The 22853-nt window shown below is 64.9% G+C and overlaps 2 protein-coding genes across 3 annotated transcripts; one reads left to right on the top strand and one right to left on the bottom strand.

The window, feature by feature from the left end:
* Nucleotides 1-946: 946 nt before the first annotated feature.
* On the top strand, nucleotides 947-15337 carry DBNL (drebrin like). Of its 2 annotated transcripts, XM_075736433.1 has the most exons (14): nucleotides 947-1075; nucleotides 1674-1729; nucleotides 4085-4197; nucleotides 4674-4748; nucleotides 5153-5299; nucleotides 7109-7186; nucleotides 7785-7936; nucleotides 9034-9088; nucleotides 9728-9802; nucleotides 9963-10065; nucleotides 11406-11555; nucleotides 13014-13120; nucleotides 14477-14582; nucleotides 15120-15337. In XM_075736433.1, exons 1-14 carry the CDS (start codon nucleotides 993-995, stop codon nucleotides 15257-15259), a joined length of 1440 nt encoding a protein of 479 aa, XP_075592548.1. In that variant the 5' UTR covers nucleotides 947-992; the 3' UTR covers nucleotides 15260-15337. The 2 variants fall into 2 exon arrangements, with proteins under 2 accessions (XP_075592548.1, XP_075592549.1); XM_075736434.1 differs by lacking the exon at nucleotides 11406-11555.
* Nucleotides 15338-17255: 1918 nt separating this feature from the next.
* On the bottom strand, nucleotides 17256-21535 carry CAPG (capping actin protein, gelsolin like). The gene is made up of 10 exons (XM_075736435.1): nucleotides 21402-21535; nucleotides 20844-20903; nucleotides 20596-20768; nucleotides 20356-20510; nucleotides 19929-20090; nucleotides 19111-19260; nucleotides 18922-19014; nucleotides 18531-18663; nucleotides 18365-18453; nucleotides 17256-18272 (listed from the first exon to the last, which is right to left on the bottom strand). Exons 2-10 carry the CDS (start codon nucleotides 20864-20866, stop codon nucleotides 18207-18209), a joined length of 1044 nt encoding a protein of 347 aa, XP_075592550.1. The 5' UTR covers nucleotides 20867-20903; nucleotides 21402-21535; the 3' UTR covers nucleotides 17256-18206.
* Nucleotides 21536-22853: the final 1318 nt, after the last annotated feature.

Here is a 22853-nt window from a genome sequence, read left to right as displayed (position 1 = left end):
GGTTGTCTCGGCCCGGGGGCGAGGGGGGCACGGCTGCCTTTGGGGGGGCTCTGCCGGACCCCTGGGACGGGAAGGGGCACGTGGGGGTGTTCGCTGGGTGTCCCGGGGTGCGGGATGTGGGGTCGCGCTGTGGGGACCCCCAAGGCTGTGCCGGGAGCGGGGGGACCCCAAAGGCGGCCATGGGGACAAGGGGTCCCCAGGAGCCAGCTGGGATGAGGGACCCCCCCAATAAAATGGGATGGGGAACCCCCAAAAACCACCGTGGCATGGGGGACCCCGGGAGCACCCCGGGAGGGGGAACCCCACAAACCGCCCCGGGCCGGGGGTCCCCAGGAGCCATCAGGGCTGGGGGTCCCCCAGAGTTGCCCCCCCCCCGCCCCGGGCCGGGGGTCCCCAGGAGCCATCAGGGCCAGGGGTCCCCCAGAGTTGCCCCCCCCCGCCCCGGGCCGGGGGTCCCCAGGAGCCATCAGGGCCAGGGGTCCCCCAGAGTTGCCCCCCCCCCGCCCCGGGCCGGGGGTCCCCAGGAGCCGCCACCCCCCCCCCCCCGGGGTCCCCGGGACCTGGGCGGGGCACTGGGGGGCGTGGCCAATCTGGGGCGTGGCCTGGCGGTTCGGGGGCGGGGACTTCCCGAGGCGGGGCGGGGTAATCTAGAGACGTCACGGGGCGGGGGGTGTGGCGTAGCGGTTTGGGGGCGTGGCGTGAAGGAGCGGGGGCGTGGTATTTTGGGGGCGTGGCGTGGCGCGGGGCTGGGGGCGTGGCTGGTTCCGGGGCGGGGCGGGGCCGGTAGTGCCGGCGGGGGCGGGGCGGGGCCTAATGGAGGCGGGGCCTAGTGGGAACGGGGCCCGGTGGGGGGCGGGGCCCGGTGGGGGCGGGGCCTCGGTGGGGGCGGGGCCTCGGTGGGGGCGGGGCCCGGTGGGGGCGGGCCCGGTGGGGGCGGGGCCCGGTGGGGCGGTGGCGGCGCGGGGCGGGGCGGGCCGGGAGCAGGCGCTGCCATGGCGCTGAACCTCAGCAAGAACGGGCGGGCGCTGCAGGAGGCCTACGGGCGGGTGGTGGCGGCGGGGAGCCCCACCGACTGGTGAGGGGGCGGGGGTACCGGGGGGGGGGGTGAAAGGGAAGCCGGGATGGCTGGGGGTGCCGGGGGGGGGGTGTATAGGAGGGATCTGAGGGGAGGGGGGGTCCCCAGGGGAGCTGGGGGGGGATCGGGAGGGTGGGGGGTCCCTGGGGAGCTCAGGGGGGGTCAGGGGGGTGGGGGGTCCCTGGGGAGCTCAGGGGGGATCAGGGGGGTGGGGGGTCCCTGGGGAGCTCAGGGGGATCAGGGGGGTGGGGGGTCCCTGGGGAGCTGAGGGGGGGTGGGGGGTCCCCGGGGAGCTCAGGGGGGGTGGGGAGCCCCTAGGGGAGCTCAGGGGGATCAGGGGGGTGGGGGGTCCCTGGGGAGCTCAGGAGGTATCGGAGGTGGGGAGGAGGGGGGGGGCCCTGTGCAGCTCTGTGCATTGGGGTATCAGGGCTGTGTGGACCCTCTGGGTGGGTGCCCTGAGCACGGGGGAGGTTTTGGGGTGCAGAGGGCGTGGGGGCGTGCAGCGGAGTTGGCGCAGGAGCTGCTGACGGGCTGTGAGGTTTGGGGCCGGCGTTTCCCACCGGGCTGGATAAACCTTCTGCCTCTGGCTTTATCGTAGGGCTCTGTTCACCTATGAGGGCAACAGCAACGACCTGCGCGTGGCCGGCTCCGGAGGTGAGCGTCCTGGGGACCGTCCGTCCCCCCCGCCATCGCCCGGCGCCGCCGGCCGAGCCCGGGGCTGTTTGCAGGGCTCAGCTCACGAGGTCTGGCCGGGGTTTGCCGCTCGGTGCTTCTGGTGGCATCCGGAACGGCTCCGGCGGTGGGAAACGGTGCTCGCTCCCTCGCCCCTCCACGTCGCGGGGCGCCGGGGTGTCTGGTGCAGTTTCGGAGCGAGGGAAATGGAGAAGAGTCTCGGTGGCAGGCGGGAGAGGCGCAGGCGCGGCTCTGCCTTCTCCTTTCATTTTCCTCTTTTCCCGAGGATCCGAAATTTGGGTCCTCATCCCTCTTTGCAGTCCTGAAGTAGTTTAGATCCCAGCCGGCCGCAGCGGAGATGAAAGAGGGACCACAAAGCGCTTCAAAGCCGGCTTTCCCAGCCTGCCTCTTCTTTCTTTGGTCCCCTCCTTCCTGGGACTTTTTATTTTCTATCCGGCTGCCGGTTCCCACACAAACGCTTCTTGATGCAAAGCTAAAGCTGGTAGAAGGTGACGCATCCAGGCAGGTTTCTCCGCTCTCTAGATTTGCATCTTCCAGCGCTCGGCTGTATTCCCTCGCCGGCCGCCTTTCTCATTTGCAAGGGTTTCTCGCAAACCACAAAGCTCTCGGTGACCGCGGTCAGGTGAGACGTTTCTGGGCAGCTTTGCGGGGTCCGGCGTTGCGGGTGGTTTGGTGCTGGAGCCTTTTGTTCAGCAAAAGCTCTTAGCGAGCTGCAGACGAGGGCTGCGGGGAGCCTCGGGGAGGCTGCGGAGGATGCGACGGCCTGAGCGCCGAATCTGCCCTAGAATGGCCGCGGGGAACCGCCGGCGGGGCCGAGACGCAGATTTGCGGCTGTCGAAGAGTTGGGGTTGTACGGAAGAGGGAGCCGAATTTAGGGCTCACGCAGACGCTAGCTGCTCGGTGAGTTCTGGGGGGGAATTAAAACTCCCGGGTGGTTTTTATGCTGGACCCCGCTTAGCTGGATGTGACATAACTCGGCCGCTCCCTGTTCGTGGAGCCCCGGGCTCTCCGCAGAGCTCCGCTGCTCCCGGCTCTTCCCTTCGTGTCCTTCCATCCCCGCCGCCACGTTAATCATCAACCCGACAAACACGCAGCCCCGGGACCCTCCCGATGCCCGACGAGGGCCCCCCCCGCCCCGTCCACCGACCGGCTTCACTCTTCCAGCCTTAAACTTTTTTTCTGCCGGGCTTGGAAACCAGCGTGCCAAATTTAGAGCCAAAGCGTAAATATTTAATAGCGGAGAAGAAAACGATCTCGGGTCCTGCTGCAGTGCAGAGCAAAACAGACTCGCCTGTGCAGTTGGTGCCGGTGTTAGACGGTTTGATGGCTCGTTTTCCACTTTTCAGGGGTCAGACAAACCAAAGTAGGAGGAACCGTGGTCTGTGGGAATTTTTTTGAAATGAGAGCACATGGTTTTGCATTTTTCCCTCCTTTTCTGGTAGGTTTTTGGCATACGCCTCTAGCAGGAGCGACACAGCGGCTCGTGGGGCAACATAGCACTTTCCGTTGCTCGCCCGTCTTGCACGATGGGGTTTTTCCCCTCTGTGCAGAGGCGGGCTCTCCTCCTCCATCCCCGAGCCCGTCGCCGAGAGCGGCCCCTGCAAAGACCTGCGCGGAGGGGCCCTGCGGGTTTAACACCAGCGAGCAAAGCGCGAGGGCAGGAGTTTCCTCCTACGGTTGGCGAGCGTGACCGTACCCTGCGCCAGCGTCTCGGTTTCTTCTCTACTTCCCGTTTGACGAGGCAGGGCTCGTCACGGCCGCCGCCGCGGGACGGGAGCGAGGCGTAGCCAGTTCCGCTGCCGCCCCTCGGGACCTTTCTGATCTTCGTCGAGGTGTTTTCCGGCAATGGAGGCGTTTGCCAGTCACCTCGCGGCGTGGTTTTGTGTAGGAACCTGTGGGCAGAGTTTGCAGCTGCCCGCTCTGGTTAAAGCCTCTAATTAGTCCGGGGCACGCGAGCATCTCCTTTCCCTTCTCTGCCGTCACGTAACTCACGTTATGGATGCGGGATCTTTCCGTACGTGGAGCCGCGCTTGTCGCAGCGAAGGTCTGAGGAAGAGGAACTCCGGCAGCGAAGGCTGCTGGGGATGGGTGAGAGCGGGCTGGGACTCTGCTCCTGCGCAAACGAGCAGGTAACGGAAGGACGAGGGCAAACAGGAGGGCTCTGAGGTACCCCCAGCGCAGGACAATGCCAAATCCGACAGGAATCGTTTCTGGGAAATAAAGAGCCAGGAGGCCGCAACCCCGGCAGGCTCGGCCGTTCCCACCGCGCGTCGCGGTCTGCTCGTCTCACGCCCTCTCCTTTCTCTCCCGGCACAGACGGGGGCCTCGAGGAGATGGTGGAGGAGCTCAACAGCGGGAAGGTGATGTACGCCTTCTGCAGGGTGAAGGATCCCAACTCCGGCCTGCCCAAATACGTCCTCATCAACTGGGTGAGCGGGGACCTGGTGGAAATGAATGGTGCTCTTTTTTTTTTTTTTTTTTCCTCTCTGGAATCGTAGCTGCCGCACGCTTGTTGGCATCCCCTCCGGCAAGGTGCCATACCAAGGATGTGCCGTGCCCGCCATGTGAACAGGGGCCGGGAGGATTCGCTTCCTTGTCGCATCCCTTTGTCGCTCGCCCGGCTGGCAGCGCCGCTGCCGGTGAACGGCTCTGAACCCGCCTAGGCCGGGTTGAATGAAGCGTTCGAGGGTCGGCAGGAGCCTGGAGCCATCGCGGTGCGGCCGTTGTCCCTGGGCAGGGGGCTCGCCGTGTCCCTCTGAGCAGCGCTTGCTGCGGAGCGGGGTCTTTTCCCCTGCCGTAAGCCCCCGCCGAGGATTTTGCGGGCTTAGGTCAAGGTGCTGCTGCTGTAAAACCAGCCTGGGGTGGGACTCTGCGGTAAGCGGGTACCTGTGGTTTCTCTCTGCAGACTGGCGAAGGTGTGAATGACGTGAGAAAAGGAGCCTGCGCCAACCACGTCAGCACCGTCGCAAACTTCCTAAAGGTCCGGTCCTCTTTTCCTTGCGTCCTCCCCGGATCGGTGGGCCCCGGGCTTAGGGAGCCTGCGGTGCACGGTGCAGGCAGGACCCCAGGAGCGGCTGGGGAACGTCCCCGCCGCTCAATGCTCCCGGCGTCGTGGGACCCAGGGGCTGATTCGCGACACAAACCTCTCGCAGTTGAAAAATAGCTCTGGAGACTGCAGAGGAGGCAAAGCAAGCCTCTCGCTGAGCGTTTGCCTTCCCAGCGTTGCCTTAGAGTGGCCGGTGACCTCCCTTTGTCGCCTGAGCCCTTCTCCTTCCCGTGGGAGCTGCGGGAGCGTAGACGGGACCTGGCGAAGCCACGTGGTGGTGGGTTTAGGGGCTTCTAGAGTCGCCTTCTCACTCCCGCGCCGGCTTTCTCCCTGCTCAGGGGGCTCACGTCACCATCAACGCTCGTGCGGAGGAGGACGTGGAGCCTGAACTCATCATGGAGAAGGTTGCCAAGGCCTCCGGGGCCAACTACAACTTCCACAAGGAGAGCAGCAAGTTCCAGGACTCGGGCCCTCAAGCTCCCGTGGTGAGTTTGCACCGTGGGGGGGGAATTTCTGGTCCCCCTGGGCTCGCAGTCGGGCAGGGGCAGAGTCCGGGACCGCCGTCGCCCTGCAGCGGAAGGGGTTCCCCATGCTGAGCATCACCGACGGTTTTACCCAGGGCCGGTCCTTCTCTCCGGCTCGTTACGGAGCAAATCAGGGCAAGAGCAGGGGGCGGTGGCAGAGCCGGGATGTCCTTGCAGCAAACGGCCGAAGCTCTCTTCTCCGTAGGCCGAACCATTTTTTTAAGCAGGACTGATTCCCCCCGGTTCTGTTCAGGTTTTTAGAGACATAAAAGCTCCAGCCTCTCAAAGCGCAGAGGATCTGCGGGGCCTGGGGCTTCTCCCAGGCTGTGGCGCAGCCGGGGGACAGGGAACGCGACGTGTCGGTGCAGCGGCGTCTTCACCTGCTTGCAAACGCAAGCCGAGGCTTCCCCCGGCGCTGCGAAGCGTCGAGGTCAGAGATTTCAGCAACTTCCTTTCCGTCTACGTGGAAATGTTCTGTAGGAAGGTGGGGGGGGTTTTTTTGGTTTTTTTTTTTTTTTTTCAACACACACGCCAGGCAAGCGAGGTTTGTGAGCTGTGCAAAGGAGAAGCTCAGCTGCACGCACCCTCCAGCTCTGCATCGCTCGACCCCGCTCTGAGATGTGGTGAAGAGCAACCCTGAGCGGTGCAGGACCCTCGCTGTCCCCCCCCCCCGACCCTGCGTCACTGCGGGGTTCCCACGTCTCCTGGTCACTTCTTTGCTGGCTGCTCCAGCCGGGGCTCTGCGGGCCGCCAGCTTTGTGCTTGAGGCACGATGAAAAACAGGTTGGAAGTCCCTGTTTTTGGTGGCAACGCGCATTGTCGGGCCTCAGCCTGAGTTTGCGGCAAAGCATCGGGTTATAGTAACTCCTAAAAGGTCACAGACCGCTGAACGCGGGACTGGGCCGGTTTTGTTATATTCTATCACTAAGCGTCTCTTTTTTTTTCTAATTCTTCATGCTAAATACCTTCCGCTGACCCTTTCCGCCCTGCTGGCCCTTGGCTGTGTGGGGCTGGGTGTCCTCTGCCACCGAAGGCAGAGAGGGTCTGGCCGCTCCCGTGGCAGCGGGAGGAAGCTCTCAGAAAGCCACGGGGACACAACCGTGTCCTGGGCTGCACCACCCGCAGCGTGAGCAGCAGGTCGAGGGGGGTTCTGCCCCTCTGCTCCGCTCTGGTGAGACCCCCCTGCAGTGCTGCATCCAGCTTGGGGGTCCCCAGCAGAAGAAGGACATGGAGCTGTTGGAGGGAGTCCAGAGGAGGCCACGGAGATGATGCGAGGGCTGGAGCACCTCTGCTATGGAGACAGGCTGAGAGAGTTGGGCTGGTTCAGCCTGGAGAAGAGAAGGCTGCGGGGAGACCTTAGAGCCCCTTCCAGTCCCTGCAGGGGCTCCAGGAAAGCTGGAGAGGGGCTGGTGCCAAGGGCAGGGAGTGACAGGACAAGGGGAATGGCCTGAAGCTGCAGGAGGGGAGATGGAGATGGGATGGGAGGCAGCAATCCTTCCCTGTGAGGGTGGTGAGGCCCTGGCACAGGGTGCCCAGAGAAGCTGTGGCTGCCCCTGGCTCCCTGGCAGTGTTCAAGGCCGGGTTGGATGGGGCTTTGGTCAACCTGGGCTAGTGGAGGGTGTCCCTGCCCATGGCAGGGGTGGCACTGGGTGGGCTGTGGGGTCCCTGCCCACCCAAACCAGGCCGGGACTCTGATTTCTGCAGAGGAATACAAACCCTGAGATTGCTCAGTGACTCCTGCTCACACGTGCCGCCTTCTGCCTCCCCCAGGGCTCGGTCTACCAGAAGACGAATGCAATGTCCGAAATCAAGAGAGTCAATAAAGATAATTTCTGGGCCAAAGCTGAGGTGAGTGCTGCCGGTTCTCTGCAGCAGCCAGGCATGAGTAGGACGAGGCATTTAGATTTAGCTGGAGATTTCTCTCTGTCCACACCTTCCCCCTCTAACTTTCCCCTCCCGGTGAGGGAGCCAGACCTCTGGCAAAGGGGATGGACGCGTCGGAAAGCGGCCCGGAGCCGCGCCGGTGGGAGAGATCCTGCTGCCTCCAGGTGCCAGGGGAGGAGGAAAATGGTCTTGAAGAACAAGATGTTTTTTTAGCTCATCTTAATTTGGCTCCAGGGTGCTGGGGTGGGCGCAGGGGCAGAGGCCTGGGCTGCAGCCCAGGCAAACTCCCGTCGGGGTGAAGGCAGCTCTCCGAGGCCGAACGGCAGGACAAGCCTGCTCCGTGTTCGCTTCCCATTCGGGTCACTTTCCAGCGGGGTTTTACGGTGATTTGGCAATAGCACCTGAACCTTCAGGCTGCGGAAACGTGACGGGTGCCGTGCGCCCCGGGAGCTGCCAGGAGATCCACCATGCTGGCTGGGGGCTCGGCGCAGCGTGCGAGGAGCTGGGGGGTTCTCGGAGCTGGCAGCGTTAACCCCACGGCTTGACGCGCGTCTCCCATTAGAAAGATGAAGAAAACCGACGGCTGGAGGAGAAGAGGAGAGCGGAGGAGGAACGGCAACGGCTAGAGAGAGAACGTCGGGAGCGGGAGCTGCAGGAAGCGGCGGGGCGAGAACAGAGATATAAAGCGAGATCCAACGAAATCGAAGCCCAGAAGTGAGTCCATGCCGCTGGCGAGTGTTTGTAACGATGCCCGGAGCCCGTCCCGCTCTCCGGGACCTCTTGGCTTTGCTCTCGGTGGGGCCGTGTGCCCTCGTCACCACCTCTTTGAGCTGCTGTCCCCGCTCCAGCCCCTGCGCTGCCGGCCACGGGTTAAGCAGATCGTGTCCGCGCGTTCCCTGCCGCCGCAATCGCTGCGATTCCAGGAAACCTTTAAGGCAGCAGATGCGGAGGGGATCTGCCTCAGCTTGCGCTGGGGCAGGCTCGGCCCGGCCGCCCCCACGGCACGCTGCCCTCGGGCACCGCGATCCGCAGGTCCGATCCTCCCGACAGCCCCCGTGCAACCCGAACGTTGGTCCGCTCCTGCCGACGTGCAAATGGGTTGCGTTCGCCTTCGCTCGCCTTCCCGGAGCGGTGGCGGAGGTTTGGCCCGGCTGATCCGGCTGCTCCGTGGGCTCCTCCGGCTGGGCGTCCCCCAGCAAACCCCTGGGGTGGGCAGAGCGTCTTCTCCCCGGCCAAACCGCCGCCAAGCTCGGCTGCTCGCCCAGCATCACCCGGGGGTCTCCCCGCTCGCGGGTCCTGCCCCAGGACCAAGCCCCCCCCCCGCCCCCCCTTGCAGGGGGCTTCTGGAACACATCGCTGAAACCTGCGGCTGCCGGCGGCGCGTGCGGGGACGGGCATTGTGCTCTCCCTGCTGATTTCCTTCCTCCCCGGGCCCGGCATGACCCCAGGGAGCCTTGTTCGGTGGTGGAGCTCACTTCTGCGAGCAGCGGCGGGCACTGCCTTCCTGTTTTGAGCTCCGATGGGGAAGTCTGCCCGGCCCCTCCGTGCCTGATGCTCTTGTCCATGCCCCTGAAGGAAGAGACTTCCCCGGTTTGGTCCCGCTGTTTGAAGCAGCTCCCGCTGCTCTGCCCCTCTCTCCTTGCTCTTGCCCCCTGTGCGGCTCCAGGGGTGGGTCCGGACTGAGGGGGAACATCCTTCCTTTGCTCTTCCCCGTGTAGCCGCAGCAGGGTGAGGGTCCAGAGCAGCCTTGCGTAGAGCAACCCGCTCGTCCTGCCCATTCGTTAACCCCGACTTGTCATTTGTCGCCGCAGGAGACTCCAGCAGCAGCAGGAGGCGGAGGACAGGGACAAGGAGCAGCAGCAATGGGTGAGCTCCGGCGGTGTTCCCCACGGAGAGGTTCCTTCACGCGTCCCCCACGACAGAGAGGACGGAGTGCCGTGGCGCGGGCAGAGGCGGGAGGGGGATGGAGGAGCACCCCAGGCATCCCCGGGCACTGTCACGGCACGTGGGGGACGTGGAACGACCCACGGACACGCTCTGGCAGGAGAGGTGCCGTGGGCTGGTCCTCCAGGTCTCTCGCTCCATCCTCGATTTCGTTGGATGGGCTTCGATTTCGCTGGATCTCGCCTTATATCTCTGCCCACATGCTCCTGACACGCTGCTCCGACCGCAGCCTCCGGGCAAAGCGGAATTTAAAACTCTTTCTCGGGAAGGACCTGGGGACGCTGGAGGAACCCAAGCCCTTATCCTCAGCCTGGCAAACCTCCCAAATCCAGGGGGATCCCTCCATCGCCGTGTCTCTTCCCTGTTCCCGTTTCTCTGGTCCTGGGGGCTGGCTGGGGAACGGGGGGGGCTGGCTGGGGAACGGGGGGGGCTGGCTGGGGAAGGGGGGGGCTGGCTGGGGAACAGGGGGGGCTGCCTGGGGAAGGGGGGGGGCTGGCTGGGGAACGGGGGGGCTGGCTTGGCGCCCGCCGGGGCTGTAGCAGCCCCCCTCTTGTGTTGCAGAAGGAGCAAGCGGAGGAGTACGAGGCCAGGCAGCGGAAAGGCTTCAAGAGAAGCGAATCGGTGGAGAAAGCCCAGGTACGGTGCCAGGAGCCCGAGCGCTTCGCCCGGGGGGGGCGGGGGGTGCCTCTGCTCGGCTCCTCGCCTCGTGCAGCGGTGGCGGGCGGGGGGGGGGTGCTCCCCGTGCCGGGGCTGTCGTGCCTTGACCGCGGGGTTTGGGGGCTCCTCGCCTTCGCAGGAGGCCGCGTCGCTGATAGCGCAGAGGGCGGTGAACCCCCGGGACATCTTCAAGCAGAGGGAGAAGTCGGTGCCGGCAGACGCGGTGACAGCTTCCCAGCCAGGTACGGCGCAGGCTGCGGCGCTCGCGGCGGGTCGGGCAGCGGGAGCCAGTTCCCGTTCCCCGCAGAGCGTGCTGCCGACGGCGGGGGGGAGGGGGGAGCACGCGTTGGGGACGGGCGAGGGGCACGTGAGGCCGCGGTTCCCGCCGAGCACGGGTAGCACTCATCACACCCGGCGCGCTCTGTCTCACGCCCGGCTCGTGCGACGTTTTTCACGGCGAGGCTCTTTCTGCGCCGGGTTTTAACAGCCGAGAAGTTTTCCATACTTAAGACTCCGCTTCTGAAGCTTAAATTTCATTCTTTTTAATGAAAACTAAATACATTAATACCAGAAAGGGACCGCTGTCAGAATCTATCCCGACTGCCGTAAATTCCACCCAATTTTTTGCACCGGTTGGGCCCTTTAGAAAAGACCGAGCTGATCTATCAGATAGAAACCAGGAAGCTGTGAAAACCAAAGCTGAAACTGCAGCCGAGGAAGTCGCTGAGGACACGTGGTATCCCTGGATGAACGTCTCCTCCTCGGCTCGACCCCTTTGAAAGTAGCTCGAATTAATTTGGAACAAGCACTTTTATTTTGCGATGTTTTGCATAGGCAAGCCATCAGTGGCGCGGGATGGAATCCCACGGTGGGAAAATGTCTGTCTGGTTGTTCAAACATCCCGGGGGGGAGGCCGATTTTTCTGAGGGTTTTTCCCCGTTTGTGTTAGTATTTGATGTTTTTCAGTGGAGGAAGGGAAGAGAAATGCCCTGGCACGGGTAAAACCCACGGGCTGAGGGTACGCTGGCAAGTCTTGGTGCTTATTCACCGCCAGTGCTGGGTAGGGCTTGCCCCGTAACTCTCCTGCTTCGCTTTTGTTTGCGTTGGGAGGCAGAGATGGGGCAGATAACAGCAAATAGTCCTTCTGCCGGAGGAAAGGGCGCTGGCAGCAGCCGGTTTGAACCGTGCCTCTCCCAGTTGCTGCTCCCAATGTCTGTGAGATCCAGGGTGCTCCGAAAATCACCGCAGAGAGCCTGGAGAGCAGGATCTGGGTGCCAGTGTCCTCCAGCTACTCTTCCTCCCCCAAATTATGTCTTTTTTTTTTTTTTTTTTTCTTTCTCTTTGCTTGGCTGCAGCCACTGCTGTAACCAGTAGACAAACTCATTTTCCGCAACCGGGATTAGAGCTGGAAAATCCTGCTTAGGAGGATAACCCAGCAGTGGGCTCCTAAGGCAAAAAGCATCCGACAACACCCTTCCGTGACTAACTCCTCTGATTCCTGGGGAGTCTCGGGGCTGTGGCCGTGCGGCTGGAAGCCTCCGTGCGTGCCCGGCTCCTGCAGCGCGTTTGGCTCTTTTTCTAGGGAAGCTTCGCAGCCCTTTCCTGCAGAAGGAGGTGAACTCTGTGCCGAATCCTGCTTCTCCCGTCTCTCCTGCCCGGGATGCTCCCCAAACCTCCTTCGCCCCCTCCTCTGCTTGGGGGACGCCTCCGGCCTCGCCGGTACCCGCAGCAGGTGCGTGGCTTTGCTTCCTCGCCTCACCAAAGCTTTTTCACCTCTCCTCGCCAAACGGGTCCCCAAAACCGGGCTCCGAGTTTCTGTTTCATCATTCCCGTCCCTCGGCAGAGCACGAGCGGATCTTTAGACTGGAAACCTGCGGGGTTTGTCTCCGGCCGGAGGGGCCGGCGAGGGCTGAGCATGATGCTGAGCCTGGGGAAGGAGGAGGGTTATTGCTGCCTGGTGCAAAGGTCCCGTGTTTCCTCCTCAGGCTGAGCAGAGGGCTCAGCGGCTGGGGGGGGGCGAGGACGTCTGAAATTCAGCCACGTGCACCCCAGAGTCCCCCTCCCCACCTCCTGCTGCAGGGGCTCTGGGGTTGGCGCGCAGACCTTCCCAAAATACCTTCGAGACCCAGCAAAGGAGGCTTCCCCCCACCGTGGGGGGCAGCAGCCACCCCCGGCAGGCAGACAGGGCTGAGTTTCGCCCTCCCAGTAAAGACCAGAGGATCCCCGCCTGTCCCCATCTGCCCGGGCATCGCCGCCCTCGGTGGGGAGAGGGAGCTGGGCTGCGAAGAGCCGTCTCTGCGTGCGGTGGGATGGTCTGTCCCCTTTCGGGTGGTTTGGGTGGGAAGAGCGAGCCCGGAGGAGGGCTGGCTGTCTCCGGAGGGGCTCCCCGGGGCTGGCGCGGGGCTGTGGCCTTGTCCTCGAAGGGCTGTGTAGCTTCACGTCCCTGCTGCCTTGTCCCCAGCTCACCGGGCTCCTCGCTGCCCTGTCCCGAGGCTGCTCCGGAGTTTTGCGTCAGGCAGATGGGAGCTGGGAAAGAACCTCCAAGCTGCCTTTCCCCAAATAGCCCAAAATGTACCTGGTTAAAACCCAAACCCTTGGAGCGAGTGGGTTCCGCAAAATGCTTCACCCAGAAATAGATTTTTCTTTGGTGAAGCAAAACCGGCGGTTGTTTCAGAGCGACTTGTGTTTTCGCTCCTGTCCACCCCAGTGATGGGGGATCCGGGGACGAGCTGGGGGATCCGGGGACGAGCTGGGGGGTCCGGGGACGAGCTGGGGATCCAGGGACGAGCTGGGGGGTCCAGGGACGAGCTGGGGATGCAGGGACGGCCGAGCTCCGGCGGTCCCCAGGCTGCAGTCACCACTAGATGCTGCTCTCGGCCAAGGTCTCCTTCCCCAGCCGGTTTGGTGCTCGCCAGAGGAGCAGCTTGGAAATGGTTCATCTTGAGCAAGTTTATTCCTTTCCCCGTCAGAGATCCCGGATCTCTCCCTTGTTCTTTTCATCGTTCCCCAAACCCCTGCTCGCCCCGTGGCTGGACACGTCCCCTCTGTGGGACAGGAGAGCCGGGGACGTCCGGCTCACAGCAGGAGTTTGGTGGCACTTCAGCCTGGAGCAGGAGTCGGATGAGCAAGGGGACAGGGAGAGGTTTTGGTGGCGGATATCGTGGTGAGAAACCGCGTGCTTCTTTTGCAGGACGAGACTCCGGGTACAATTCAAGCGTCCCGGCTTCCCACGCGGAAGAAGCGAATCTGTACGAGGAGCCACCGGACTCCTCGGCCATCTACGAGGAACCCCCTCAGGTTGGTGCATGGGGGGATAAAGGACCCTGGGGGGGGTGAAGGGCACCCGAGAGCCGGCTGGGGTCCTCGTGCGAGAGCGCACGGCAGCATCTCATCTTTTAGGATGAGCCTTGAACCCTCTCACGGCCGTCGCTTCTCTTTGGGTACAAACACTCGGGTGCTCGGAGCTAAAATCAGCGGGGAACCGGGGAACCCCGGAGCTGGCGCAGGCTCGGGCCGCGTATGCGCAGCGAGGGGATGCTGCAGCTGCATCTTCCCGGTGCCGACGGCGAGAGACGCTGGTGCTGAGCCCCCGTCCCACACCCTGGGGCTGCTCCGGCTGGTGTCACCGTCCCCAGTGATGGGGGGGGGGCAAGGGCAGAGCCTCTCGCCAGCCACTCTGCCAAAACACTTTCTCCTCCTCCTGCTTCTTTGCACGTCCAAAACCAGCGGAGCCGACGAAGCCCAGCTATTCTTGGCACGTCCGTCAGATTCTCCAGCGTCTAATAGCGGGGTTGTGTCATGCTGCAGTATTTCCCTTGGAGATGTGGTGGCCGTTTGGTTTCCTCTCCTCTATCCATCCATCTTGCTCCCCCTCTTCCCGCCCCAAAACCAGAAGCATTTCAAACATACTTAATTTTCTCGTTCTGGAATTTGTCTGGAAGTGGCCAGCTGGCTCAGAAGGAGCGGGAGATGGGCTGAGCGATGGCCTCAGCCTTTCTGTACGAAAGGAAAGGAAAAAGCAGCCAGCTCGGGTCTCGTCATAGTAACGAGAGAGAAAAGCCTGGAAAACTGGAGTTGGAGCTTAAACGGGCTTAACCGTGGGGGCGATGAACCGCTGTCTGCAGCGGAGATCCCGAGGGATCGGCTTCAGGAGGGGCTGTCTGCTGCCGGCCTCCAGTGATTCTGGTTGTGCCGCTGGCTGCCGGGCCGGAGGCACCGCAGGACCGGCGCTGGTTTGCGAGCCCAACCGGAGAGCTGGCCGCCTTCGCTCTTCGGCACAAAGCTGGTTTGCACGCTCGTCTCCTTCCTCTCCTGGCAGAGACGCGTGGAGCCCCCCGAGCCGGTGTTTTTATTCCGGGGGGGGGGGGCACCTGGCACCTCCTGCACGCAGTTCTCCGAGGCTTGGGGGGGGCTGATCTAAATCTCCGGGTGTCACACGGTGTTGCACTCCTCCCTCCCACCGTTTTCTCCTGCAATTCCCGGTGTGCAACACCTCCCCGTCCACCTGGGAAACAAAGCGGAGCTGCGAGAAGCAGAGCGGGACGACGTGCGCCCCGTGCGTTGGGGCAGCGGGACCCCGGACCCCAGAGCCTCGTGCCCAGCACGGCGTCGTTCACGCTGGTAACTCCTTTTCTGCCTCTCTCCCTCCTGAAGGAACAAGCTGACGATGCCAAATACGACTACGCGGCGGAGTACCAGCAGCCGCCGGACCTGACGGGGAAGGGGCTCTGTGCACGGGCGCTCTACGACTACCAGGCTGGTGAGACCCGCGGAGCTCTGCCTTCCCCCCCGCGCCGCGGCGGCTTTGCTGGGCCCAGCCCGTTCCCTGGTCCGGAGGCGTCACTCGTGACGCTGGGCGATCCCGCGGCCGGGTGCTGGGCAGAGCATCTTCCACCCAAACTGGAGCTGGAAAAGGAAGGCAGGAAGCTGGTGGCTTCTCCTTTTCCCCTAACGTCTATTTCTCGCTCTCTTTGCTGCCTTCCCTCCCCTGGCTGCTGCCTCGGCGCCGGTTTTACCCAAATATTCACGTTTTATAATTCTCGGGACCCCTGGCCCTGAGCTGCCCCTGTTTCCCCCAGCTATAAAACCCGAAGTCTGCCCTGAGGAGCGGCTGTCGAGGGCTTTGGGCTGCGGCAGGACGCAGCCCCAGGGAAGCTGCCTGCGTGGCAGAGCGACGGGGTGTCCGGCGGGGGGGGCTGGGTGCCCAGCACGGCGTGTCGAGGCAGGCGAGGGGCTTGGGGGGGCGGGGGGGGGTCCGGTTGGTTTTAACCCCCTCCCTCGCTCCGTCTCATTCCAGCTGACGACACCGAGATCTCGTTTGACCCGGAGAACATCATCACCAACATCGAGATGATCGACGAAGGCTGGTGGCGCGGTTACGGTCCCGACGGCCACTTCGGCATGTTCCCTGCTAATTATGTGGAACTGATAGAGTAGGGGGGCTGCCGGGGGCCGCAGGGACCAGAGCTGCTCCGTCCCCCCGGGAGCACTTGGCTCCTGCCCGATTCTTCCAAACGATGTGTGGCTTTTAGTTCTTCTTTTTTCTTTTTTTTTTCTTTTCTTCTCTCCAAGTGAAGTGCCATTGCCCTGCTCCCTCGGCAGCGGGGCTGACCCGGGCGCTGCTCTCCTCCGCCCTCTCCCGTCCCCCCCCCCCGTAGCTGCCCCTTGGTCGGGGTGAGGGTCCCATCCCGAGCCCCTGCAGTGCTGGTCTCCCCGTCCTGCCCCTGCTTTGGAGCGTGAATTCTCTTCCAGAGCTGAAGGAGGGGATGACAAATCCCTTTCGCGGCATTTTCAGGGAACAAGTTGCTTCTCCCCCCACCTCCCCGCTCCCTCCGACCCTGTGGCCTCGGAACCGGCGTAGCCATGTTGGAGAAACCGCTTGCCCCACTTGGGCTCGCTGGCGAAGCTCATCACGTTGAATTCAGCATCTCATGGGGTCTGACATCGCCCGGAGAGCCGAAATGGGGCTCCGCAGCCTCGCCGCCGCCCCCCCCGAGCACCCCAGAGCTGCCAGCCGGGGCTGCCACCAGCGTCCCCGGGTTTTCCTCCCCGCTGTCCCCGCCGGAGCGGTTCTCTCTGCCCTAAACCGTGCTTTGGGGGACTTAAATCGTGCGTGAGCGAGCTCCCCCGCGGAGGAGACCCAACGAGGCCAAACTGGGCTGTTTGGGTTTATTTTTTAGCAAAACCCGTGAGCGTGGGATCCCTTCCCCCCCCCCATCCCTGCCCCCAAATTCACTGTGAACAAGGAAGAGCCTGGCCCCGCTCCCACCTTCCCCGTGTTGAGTTTCTCCCCTCGCTGTTGCTTTAGAAGTAGAAGGAGACGATGGGGTTTGGAGACACCGGGGGGGGTGTCCCGGCTCGCTCCCCCTCCCACCGGCGCTGGGGGACGTGGCGGCTGCTCCGAGCCCGTTCCCTGGGGTCCCGTGGGCTCCTTGGCCCCCCGCTCGCTCCCATTCCGTCCCCATCCCTCCCGGCAACAATAAAAGGGCTTTTCTTTGGTGATGGACAAAGCGGGATCTGGCTGTGCGGGAATTGGGGTGAAACGCTGGTGTTTTGGCACAGGGGTGGGCAGAGCTCGCGTATTGCTATCATCGGCCGCGAGCGCTAACGAGAAATCTTTTAATAAGGGGAAGCGGAGCCGGGCATGGGAATCGCTGTGTGTTTTCCAACAAGTCGGAAACCACAGGCGTGTCGTGACCGAGCTTGTGCTCCAGAGAGGAGAGTGAAGGCAGGGATAATTAGATAAATAATTAGCCCCAGCGCTAATTTATTTGAGTCTAATGAGGGAGGGAGGTTCGGCCAGAAAAGCAGCCGGAGGCAGCGGCCGGCAGAAGTGAGCAGGCAGCGACGGGGGTCCCAGGGTCTGGATGGCGCCGGGCGTGTGGGGGCTTCAGGGTGTTTTGGGGACACTGAGGACATGGGGGTGCTGGGACAGGTGACAGCGGGGGGGTGCAGGGACACCGGGATGAGGGAACCCCGGGGGTGAGGGATGCTGTGGGTTTGGGGGCACGAGGGACTCGGGTGGTTTAGGGATGTGGGGACACCAGGGCCACTGGGGACCCAGGGCTGGCAGCCAGGCAGGTGCCACGGGCCCTCTCCCACCTCTCCCAGCCATGTTGGGGCTGGGGTGCTCACGCAAGGACCAGGGCTCCCCAGTCACCTTGGCACCCACGGGTGCTGTCAGGCCCTGGGGACGTCGTACGGCAGTGGGCATCACCCCATGGGGCAGAGGCCTGGTGCACTCGTGACACAGCTGGTGCCGCAGGATGCCGTGTTGGGTGGCACCACGCCGGGGTGCTGGGGTCATCTTCCTGCTGCCACCACGGCCCCCGTGCCGCCGTAGCCCTGCCCTGCGTCCCCTGTCCCCAGCCCTGCCCGCGTGTCCCCCTGTCCCCAGGGCTGGCGCCGCACCCAGAGCAGCGAGACGCGGGACTCGGCACCGAGCCTTTATTCGCCGGGGCCTGGGCGCAGGATGGGGGACACATGTGGGCACGGTGCAGCCACAGTGGGCACGGCGTGGGCATGGGCACGGCGTGGGCAAGAAGATGACGTGGGCACGGGGACAGTGTGGGCATGAGCAGGGGGTCGGTGAGGGCACGGAGGTGGCAGCGGTGAGAGTGGGGAGACAGTGTGGGCACAGAGGTGTGGGCAGCGGCTTGGGGATGGGGGTGACGTGGGCAAAGGTGTGGGATGGGGATGGAGATGGGATTGGGATGGGGATGGGATGGGGATGGGGATGGGATGGGATGGGATGGGGATGGGATGGGGATGGAGATGGGATTGGGATGGGGATGGGATGGGGATGGGGATGGGATGGGGATGGGGATGGGATGGGGATGGGATTGGGATGGGGATGGGATGGGGATGGGATGGGGATGGGGATGGGATGGGATGGGATGGGGATGGGATGGGGATGGGGATGGGATGGGATGGGATGGGGATGGGATGGGGATGGGGATGGGATGGGGATGGGATGGGGATGGGATGGGATGGGATGGGATGGGGATGGTGATGGGATGGGATGGGATGGGGATGGGGATGGGATGGGGATGGGATGGGATGGGATGGGATGGGATTGGGATGGGGATGGGATGGGATTGGGATGGGGATGGGATGGGGATGGGATGGGGATGGGGATGGGATGGGATGGGATGGGGATGGGATGGGGATGGGGATGGGATGGGATGGGATGGGGATGGGATGGGGATGGGGATGGGATGGGATGGGATGTGGATGACATGGGCATGGGATGGGCAAAGGCACAGGGATGGGGGTGTCACGGGGATGGCTGAGCAGGGTGCAGGCATTAGCAGGGAGCTGGCACAGCTGGCACAAGCCTGGTGACACCCTGGGCTGGGCACTGGCACCGCGGGCACCCGCTCCCTCACTTCCAGCTGGTGAAGAACTGCTTGAAGAGGGGCGTCTCGTGGCCCTGGGGCAGGATTTCCACCTGCCGGGACAGGGACAGGGGGTGGATGACGATGGGGACAGGGTGACGTCTCCCGTGCCAGCCCCCGGGCACCCCTTGCCGCCTGCACCCACCTGTGTCCGGGGCGAGTGGCCCATGCGGGCGATGACCTCCTCGGCCACTTTCAGGGCCGCCTGGCGCTCCTGCTCATTGGCCTTGCGCCCTGCGGATGGGGTTGTCAGAGCCACGCTGGGGGGTGGCCCCTGTCCCCACGTCCGTCCCGTTCCCGTCCCCAGGCACCTTTCCAGACGTAGACCTTCCCGCCAGCACCGTTGTCCAGCACGAAGCAGTCGTCGGAGCAGAGCAGGCTCTGGCTGAAGGGGCTGCTGGCGGCCACCTGGCTCAGGTCCATGCGCCCCGTCGCGTCCGACACCTGCCCATGGATGGGGCGTCACCGCAGGGCCACCCCAGGGTCCTTCGGTGGTGCCCAGCCCCGTGTCCTCCCACACAGCCACTGCAGCATCCCCCATCCGTGCCCTGCACCAGGGCCACCACGGTGTCCCCTGGCCATGCCCAGCTTCCATGTCCCCACGTGTCCCCCGACCCGGGGCTACCACAGCATCCCCCAGCCATGCCCAGCCCCAGGGCCACCGTGGTGGCACTCAGCCGTGGTGTCCCGAGGTGACCTCGCCTTGTAGAGGATGGCTGCCCCCGCGTTTCTCTGGTCGGCCACGACGTCCTCCTCGGGGCTGCCCTCCTGCAAGGTGGGCTTGGGGCCCAGCACCTGCCAGGCGAAGAGACCAGGGGGATCACAGAGCCACCCCCGGGGACACTCGTGTCCCCCTCTCCTCCCACTGGCGACATCGGGACCCTGGCGCACCTGGAGCATCTCAGGTGGCTCCTCGCCATCCGCCACGATCTCCAGGCGAGCCTTGCCGCCCCGCTCGCCGTCCCGGATGGCTGCGGCCAGCTCCTGCGCCCTGCTGCGCTCCAGCACGTTGCACCTGGCCCCGCACCAGACGAAGAGGGTCTGGGGACAGGGAGAGGGACAGCAGTGACGGGGCCATCCCACCGCCCCCAGGCCACCATGGTGGCCCCCAACCCACCTCGCCCAGGTCGAGGACGAAGCAGTCGCTGGGGTAGGAGCTGGGCTGGGGAGATGGCTGGATGGGCAAATGGACACGCGGATGGACAGACAGACACCCAGATGGATAAATGGCTGCCCTGATGGAGGGATGGACACCTCGACAGATGGACAGACAGACTCCCCAACAATCAAACACGGCTATGGATGGGGGACGCCTATGGATGCCCCAACTGGTTGACGGGCACCCCAAGAGGCAGACACCTCCAAGGACAGACACCCCTGTGGACAGACGGACGCCCCGGACAGCTGGAAGGACAGATGACCAACCCAATGGACTGGTACTCAGAGGGACGGACAGACAGCCCAGCAGATAGGCGCCCAGGAAACCAGGCAGACATCCCTACGGAGAGCTGGATGCTCCGACAGACACCCCAAGGCATGGCACCCAGGAGGACAAACAGCCAGCCCTATAGATGGACGGGTGCCCGGTGAACAGACGGACACCCAGGAGGACAGACGGACACCCAGGAGGACACCCCACACCAGGCGAGGAGTCCGGGGGACGGGGAGAGGGACGGCGGTGGCGGGGCCACCCAGCATCCCCCACCCACCTCGCCCAGGTCGAGGATGAAGCAGTCGCCGGTGTTGAAGCTGGCCCAGCTCAGGTCCTGCTCGCTCGCCCGGATGTTCTTCTTGCCCTTCACCTGGTAGAGTTTGCGCACGGGGCCGGCGCCGGGGCGGGTGGGCTTGAACGCCGAGTCCACGCCGCCTTCCTGCCCGACGGGGGTGTTGTGTGCTTGGTGGGTGCCCAGCACCCAACAGGGATGACAAGCACCCAGCAGGGAGGCTGAGCACCCACCAGGGAGGCTGAGCACCCAGCAGAGATACTGAGCACCCAGAGGGGACGCTGAGCACACGGTAGAGGTGTTGAGCACCCAGCCAGGATGCTGAGAGGCCGGTGGGATGCTGAGCACCCAGTGGGGATGCTGAGCGCCAGGATCACCCCAAGCACCCATCAGGGACGCCCAGCACCCGTACCTGGTAGGTGATGCCGTGGGGGAAGTACTCCATGAAGACGTCGGACTCGTTGCCCTGCACCTCGCGGTGCGTCACAGGGCGCTCGCCCAGCAGCGCGTTCAGCTGGGTGGAGAGGAGGGCGCAGGCACCCTGCTCGTCCCGCGAGGAATCCCGACCTGCGGCGGCAGCCAGCGCTGAGCCCCCCGGTCCCACCACCCTCCCCCCCCCAGACTCCCCCCCCGCCCCGTCCCGGGGGCTCACCCATCCAGAGGTGGAGGTGGGCTCGCTCGTCCGGCCCGTTGTGCAGCACCAGGTAGGCGTCCCCCGAGAAGAAGACGCCCCATGTCGCCTTGGGGACCTCCACCGGCCGCAGCTTCTCCACCCGCCAGATGTGCAGCCCCGGGCGGGCGGCGTCGGGGCCGAAGGGGGAACCGCTGCGGGGCGAGGGGCGGCGTGAGCCGGGGGAGGTTTGGGGGGGGGGGAGAGGTGGTGGGGAGGGGGGGTGGTACCTTTTGGGGACCGCGGTGTACATGGCGTCGGGGAGGTGGCGGTGGAGCGGCTGGATGGACCTGCGGACGGAGGGACACCGTGAGAGGGACAGCGCAAGGAGGGGCAGGCAGGTCAAGGACACCCCAACGGGGAGGCGGACGCCCCGAGGGACAGATGGACACCCAGAAGGACAGATGGACACCCCTACATACGGGGGACACCCCAAGGGACAGATGGACACCCCGTGGATGGACACCCAGGAAGACAGACGGATGCCCCAACAGACAGACGCCCCAACGGCCTGATGTACCCCGAGATACAGCTGGACATGCGAAAGGACAGACAGACGGACACCCCGGCGGAGAGGAGGACACCTGGACGGACAGACAGACAGACAGACACCCCAGCGGGCGGGAAGTGCCCAGGACAGCCGGACAGACACCCCCAGAGCAACACACCCCGCGATGGACAGACAGACGCCCCAAAGGACACCCCGACAGACAACCAGACACCTGGACGGCCCGACAGACACCCCCCCCGCGATGGACAGCCACCCACCCAGACGGACAGAGGGACACCCGGACGGACAGAGGGACACCCGGACGGACAGCCGGACCCCCCGACAGCCCCTGGCTCAGGCGGCCGGCAGCGGGCTGCGGCAGGACGGACGGACGGACGCCCCAACAGCCGCGGGACACCCGGAAGGCGACGGCGCTGAGTCAGGCGGCAGGAAAGGGTGGGGACGGGGCGGGGGGGGAACGGGCCTGGGCCCGCGTGGGCACCCCGGGGGGGCACCTGGCCTCGAGTGGGGTCCCCCCACAGTATGGATGGGGGGCACCAAGCCCTGGGACACCCCCCCCCCCCGCTGGGACCCCCCCACCCCACTGGGACCCCCCCACTCCTGCCCCCCCCCCCGCTACCCCCACCCTCCTGGGACCCCCCACCCCCACTGGGACCCATTGTCACCCAGGGGACCCAGTGCCCCCCCGGGGGGGGGAGGGGTCCCAGCCCTCTGCCCTGCCAGGGGCTGGGGCAGGTCTGGGGGGGCTGTACTGGGAAAAGGGGGGGCTGTACTGGGGGGGAGGCTGTGCTGGGTGGGGGGACTGTACTGGGAGGGCTGTACTGGGGGGGCTGCTCCAGGAAGGCTGTACTGGGAGCTGTACTGGGGAGGTTGTACTGGGAGGGGGTTGTACTGGGATGCTGTACTGGGAAGGTGGGGCTGGCAGGGGGCTGCACTGGGAGGGCACTGTACTGGGGGAGCTGTAATGGGTGGGGAAGGCTGTACTGGGAGCTGCACTGGGAGGGGGGGCACTACTGGGGGCTGCATGGGGGGAGGGGGCTGCAGCAGAGGCTCACTGGGAAGCACTGGGAGGCACTGGGAGGCACTGGGAGGTGCAGGGCGGAGGCCCCCCCCCCCCCCCCCAGCTCCCCGCAGGCCCCAGCCGCAGCATTGCTGGGAAGTGACTCACGGCCGGGGGGGCCACGCGTGTGACGAGTGCGGGCGGCCTGAGCCCGCCACGTGGCCCCACCGGCCACCGCGCAGCCTGGGGAGCCTGCGGGGCCAGAACGGGTGGGGGGCACCCACCGCACCCCCGTAGCGCTTCGGGTGGCACCCTGGGGGGGCTGGAGGGGCCGCACGCTCCATCCTGCCCCCCCTTCCCAAGGAATGGGCAGGGCAAGGGGGGGGTGTCACGCGTGTGCGGTGCATGTGCAGTGCGTGTGTGCTGCATCCCACGTGCAGCACATGGTCCGTGTGCGCGGTACGTCCTTACACGCAGCATGTCCCGTGTGCCCCGTGTGCGGGGAGCCCGTGGGCAGTCTGCCACGCGTGTGCAGGGACTCGTGTGCAGCGTGTCCCCTGTGTGCAGTGTCTCTACGGGTGCAGTGCGTGTGCTGCTCCGTGCGATGGCGCGGGCTTCCGTGTGCTCTGTGTGTGTGCAGTGCTGCGCACAGTGAGTGTGCGGGGCGGGGGGGTGTGTGTGTGTGGGGGGGTGTGTGTGCAAGGCTGCAGTGTCAGGGCAGTGTGCGTG

Source organism: Balearica regulorum, chromosome 27 (assembly GCF_011004875.1).
Source record: "Balearica regulorum gibbericeps isolate bBalReg1 chromosome 27, bBalReg1.pri, whole genome shotgun sequence".
Lineage (NCBI taxonomy): Eukaryota > Metazoa > Chordata > Aves > Gruiformes > Gruidae > Balearica > Balearica regulorum.
The sequence above is the reverse complement of the archived record's forward strand: the minus strand, read 5'-3'. Positions and strand labels throughout refer to the sequence as shown.

What these genes read in the sequence shown, in the direction of transcription:
- DBNL (XM_075736433.1), top strand. Translation starts at nt 993, where the DNA reads ATGGCGCTGAACCTCAGCAAGAACGGGCGGGCGCTGCAGGAGGCCTAC. An exon ending in ACAAGGAGCAGCAGCAATGG is followed by an intron (nt 9,089 to 9,727) that starts GTGAGCTCCGGC and finishes CTTGTGTTGCAG; the next exon opens with AAGGAGCAAGCGGAGGAGTA. An exon ending in AATCGGTGGAGAAAGCCCAG is followed by an intron (nt 9,803 to 9,962) that starts GTACGGTGCCAG and finishes TCGCCTTCGCAG; the next exon opens with GAGGCCGCGTCGCTGATAGC.
- CAPG (XM_075736435.1), bottom strand. Translation starts at nt 20,866, where the DNA reads ATGTACACCGCGGTCCCCAAAAG. An exon ending in CCACCTCCACCTCTGGATGG is followed by an intron (nt 20,511 to 20,595) that starts GTGAGCCCCCGG and finishes CTGCCGCCGCAG; the next exon opens with GTCGGGATTCCTCGCGGGAC. An exon ending in GAAGGTCTACGTCTGGAAAG is followed by an intron (nt 18,454 to 18,530) that starts GTGCCTGGGGAC and finishes CCCCATCCGCAG; the next exon opens with GGCGCAAGGCCAATGAGCAG.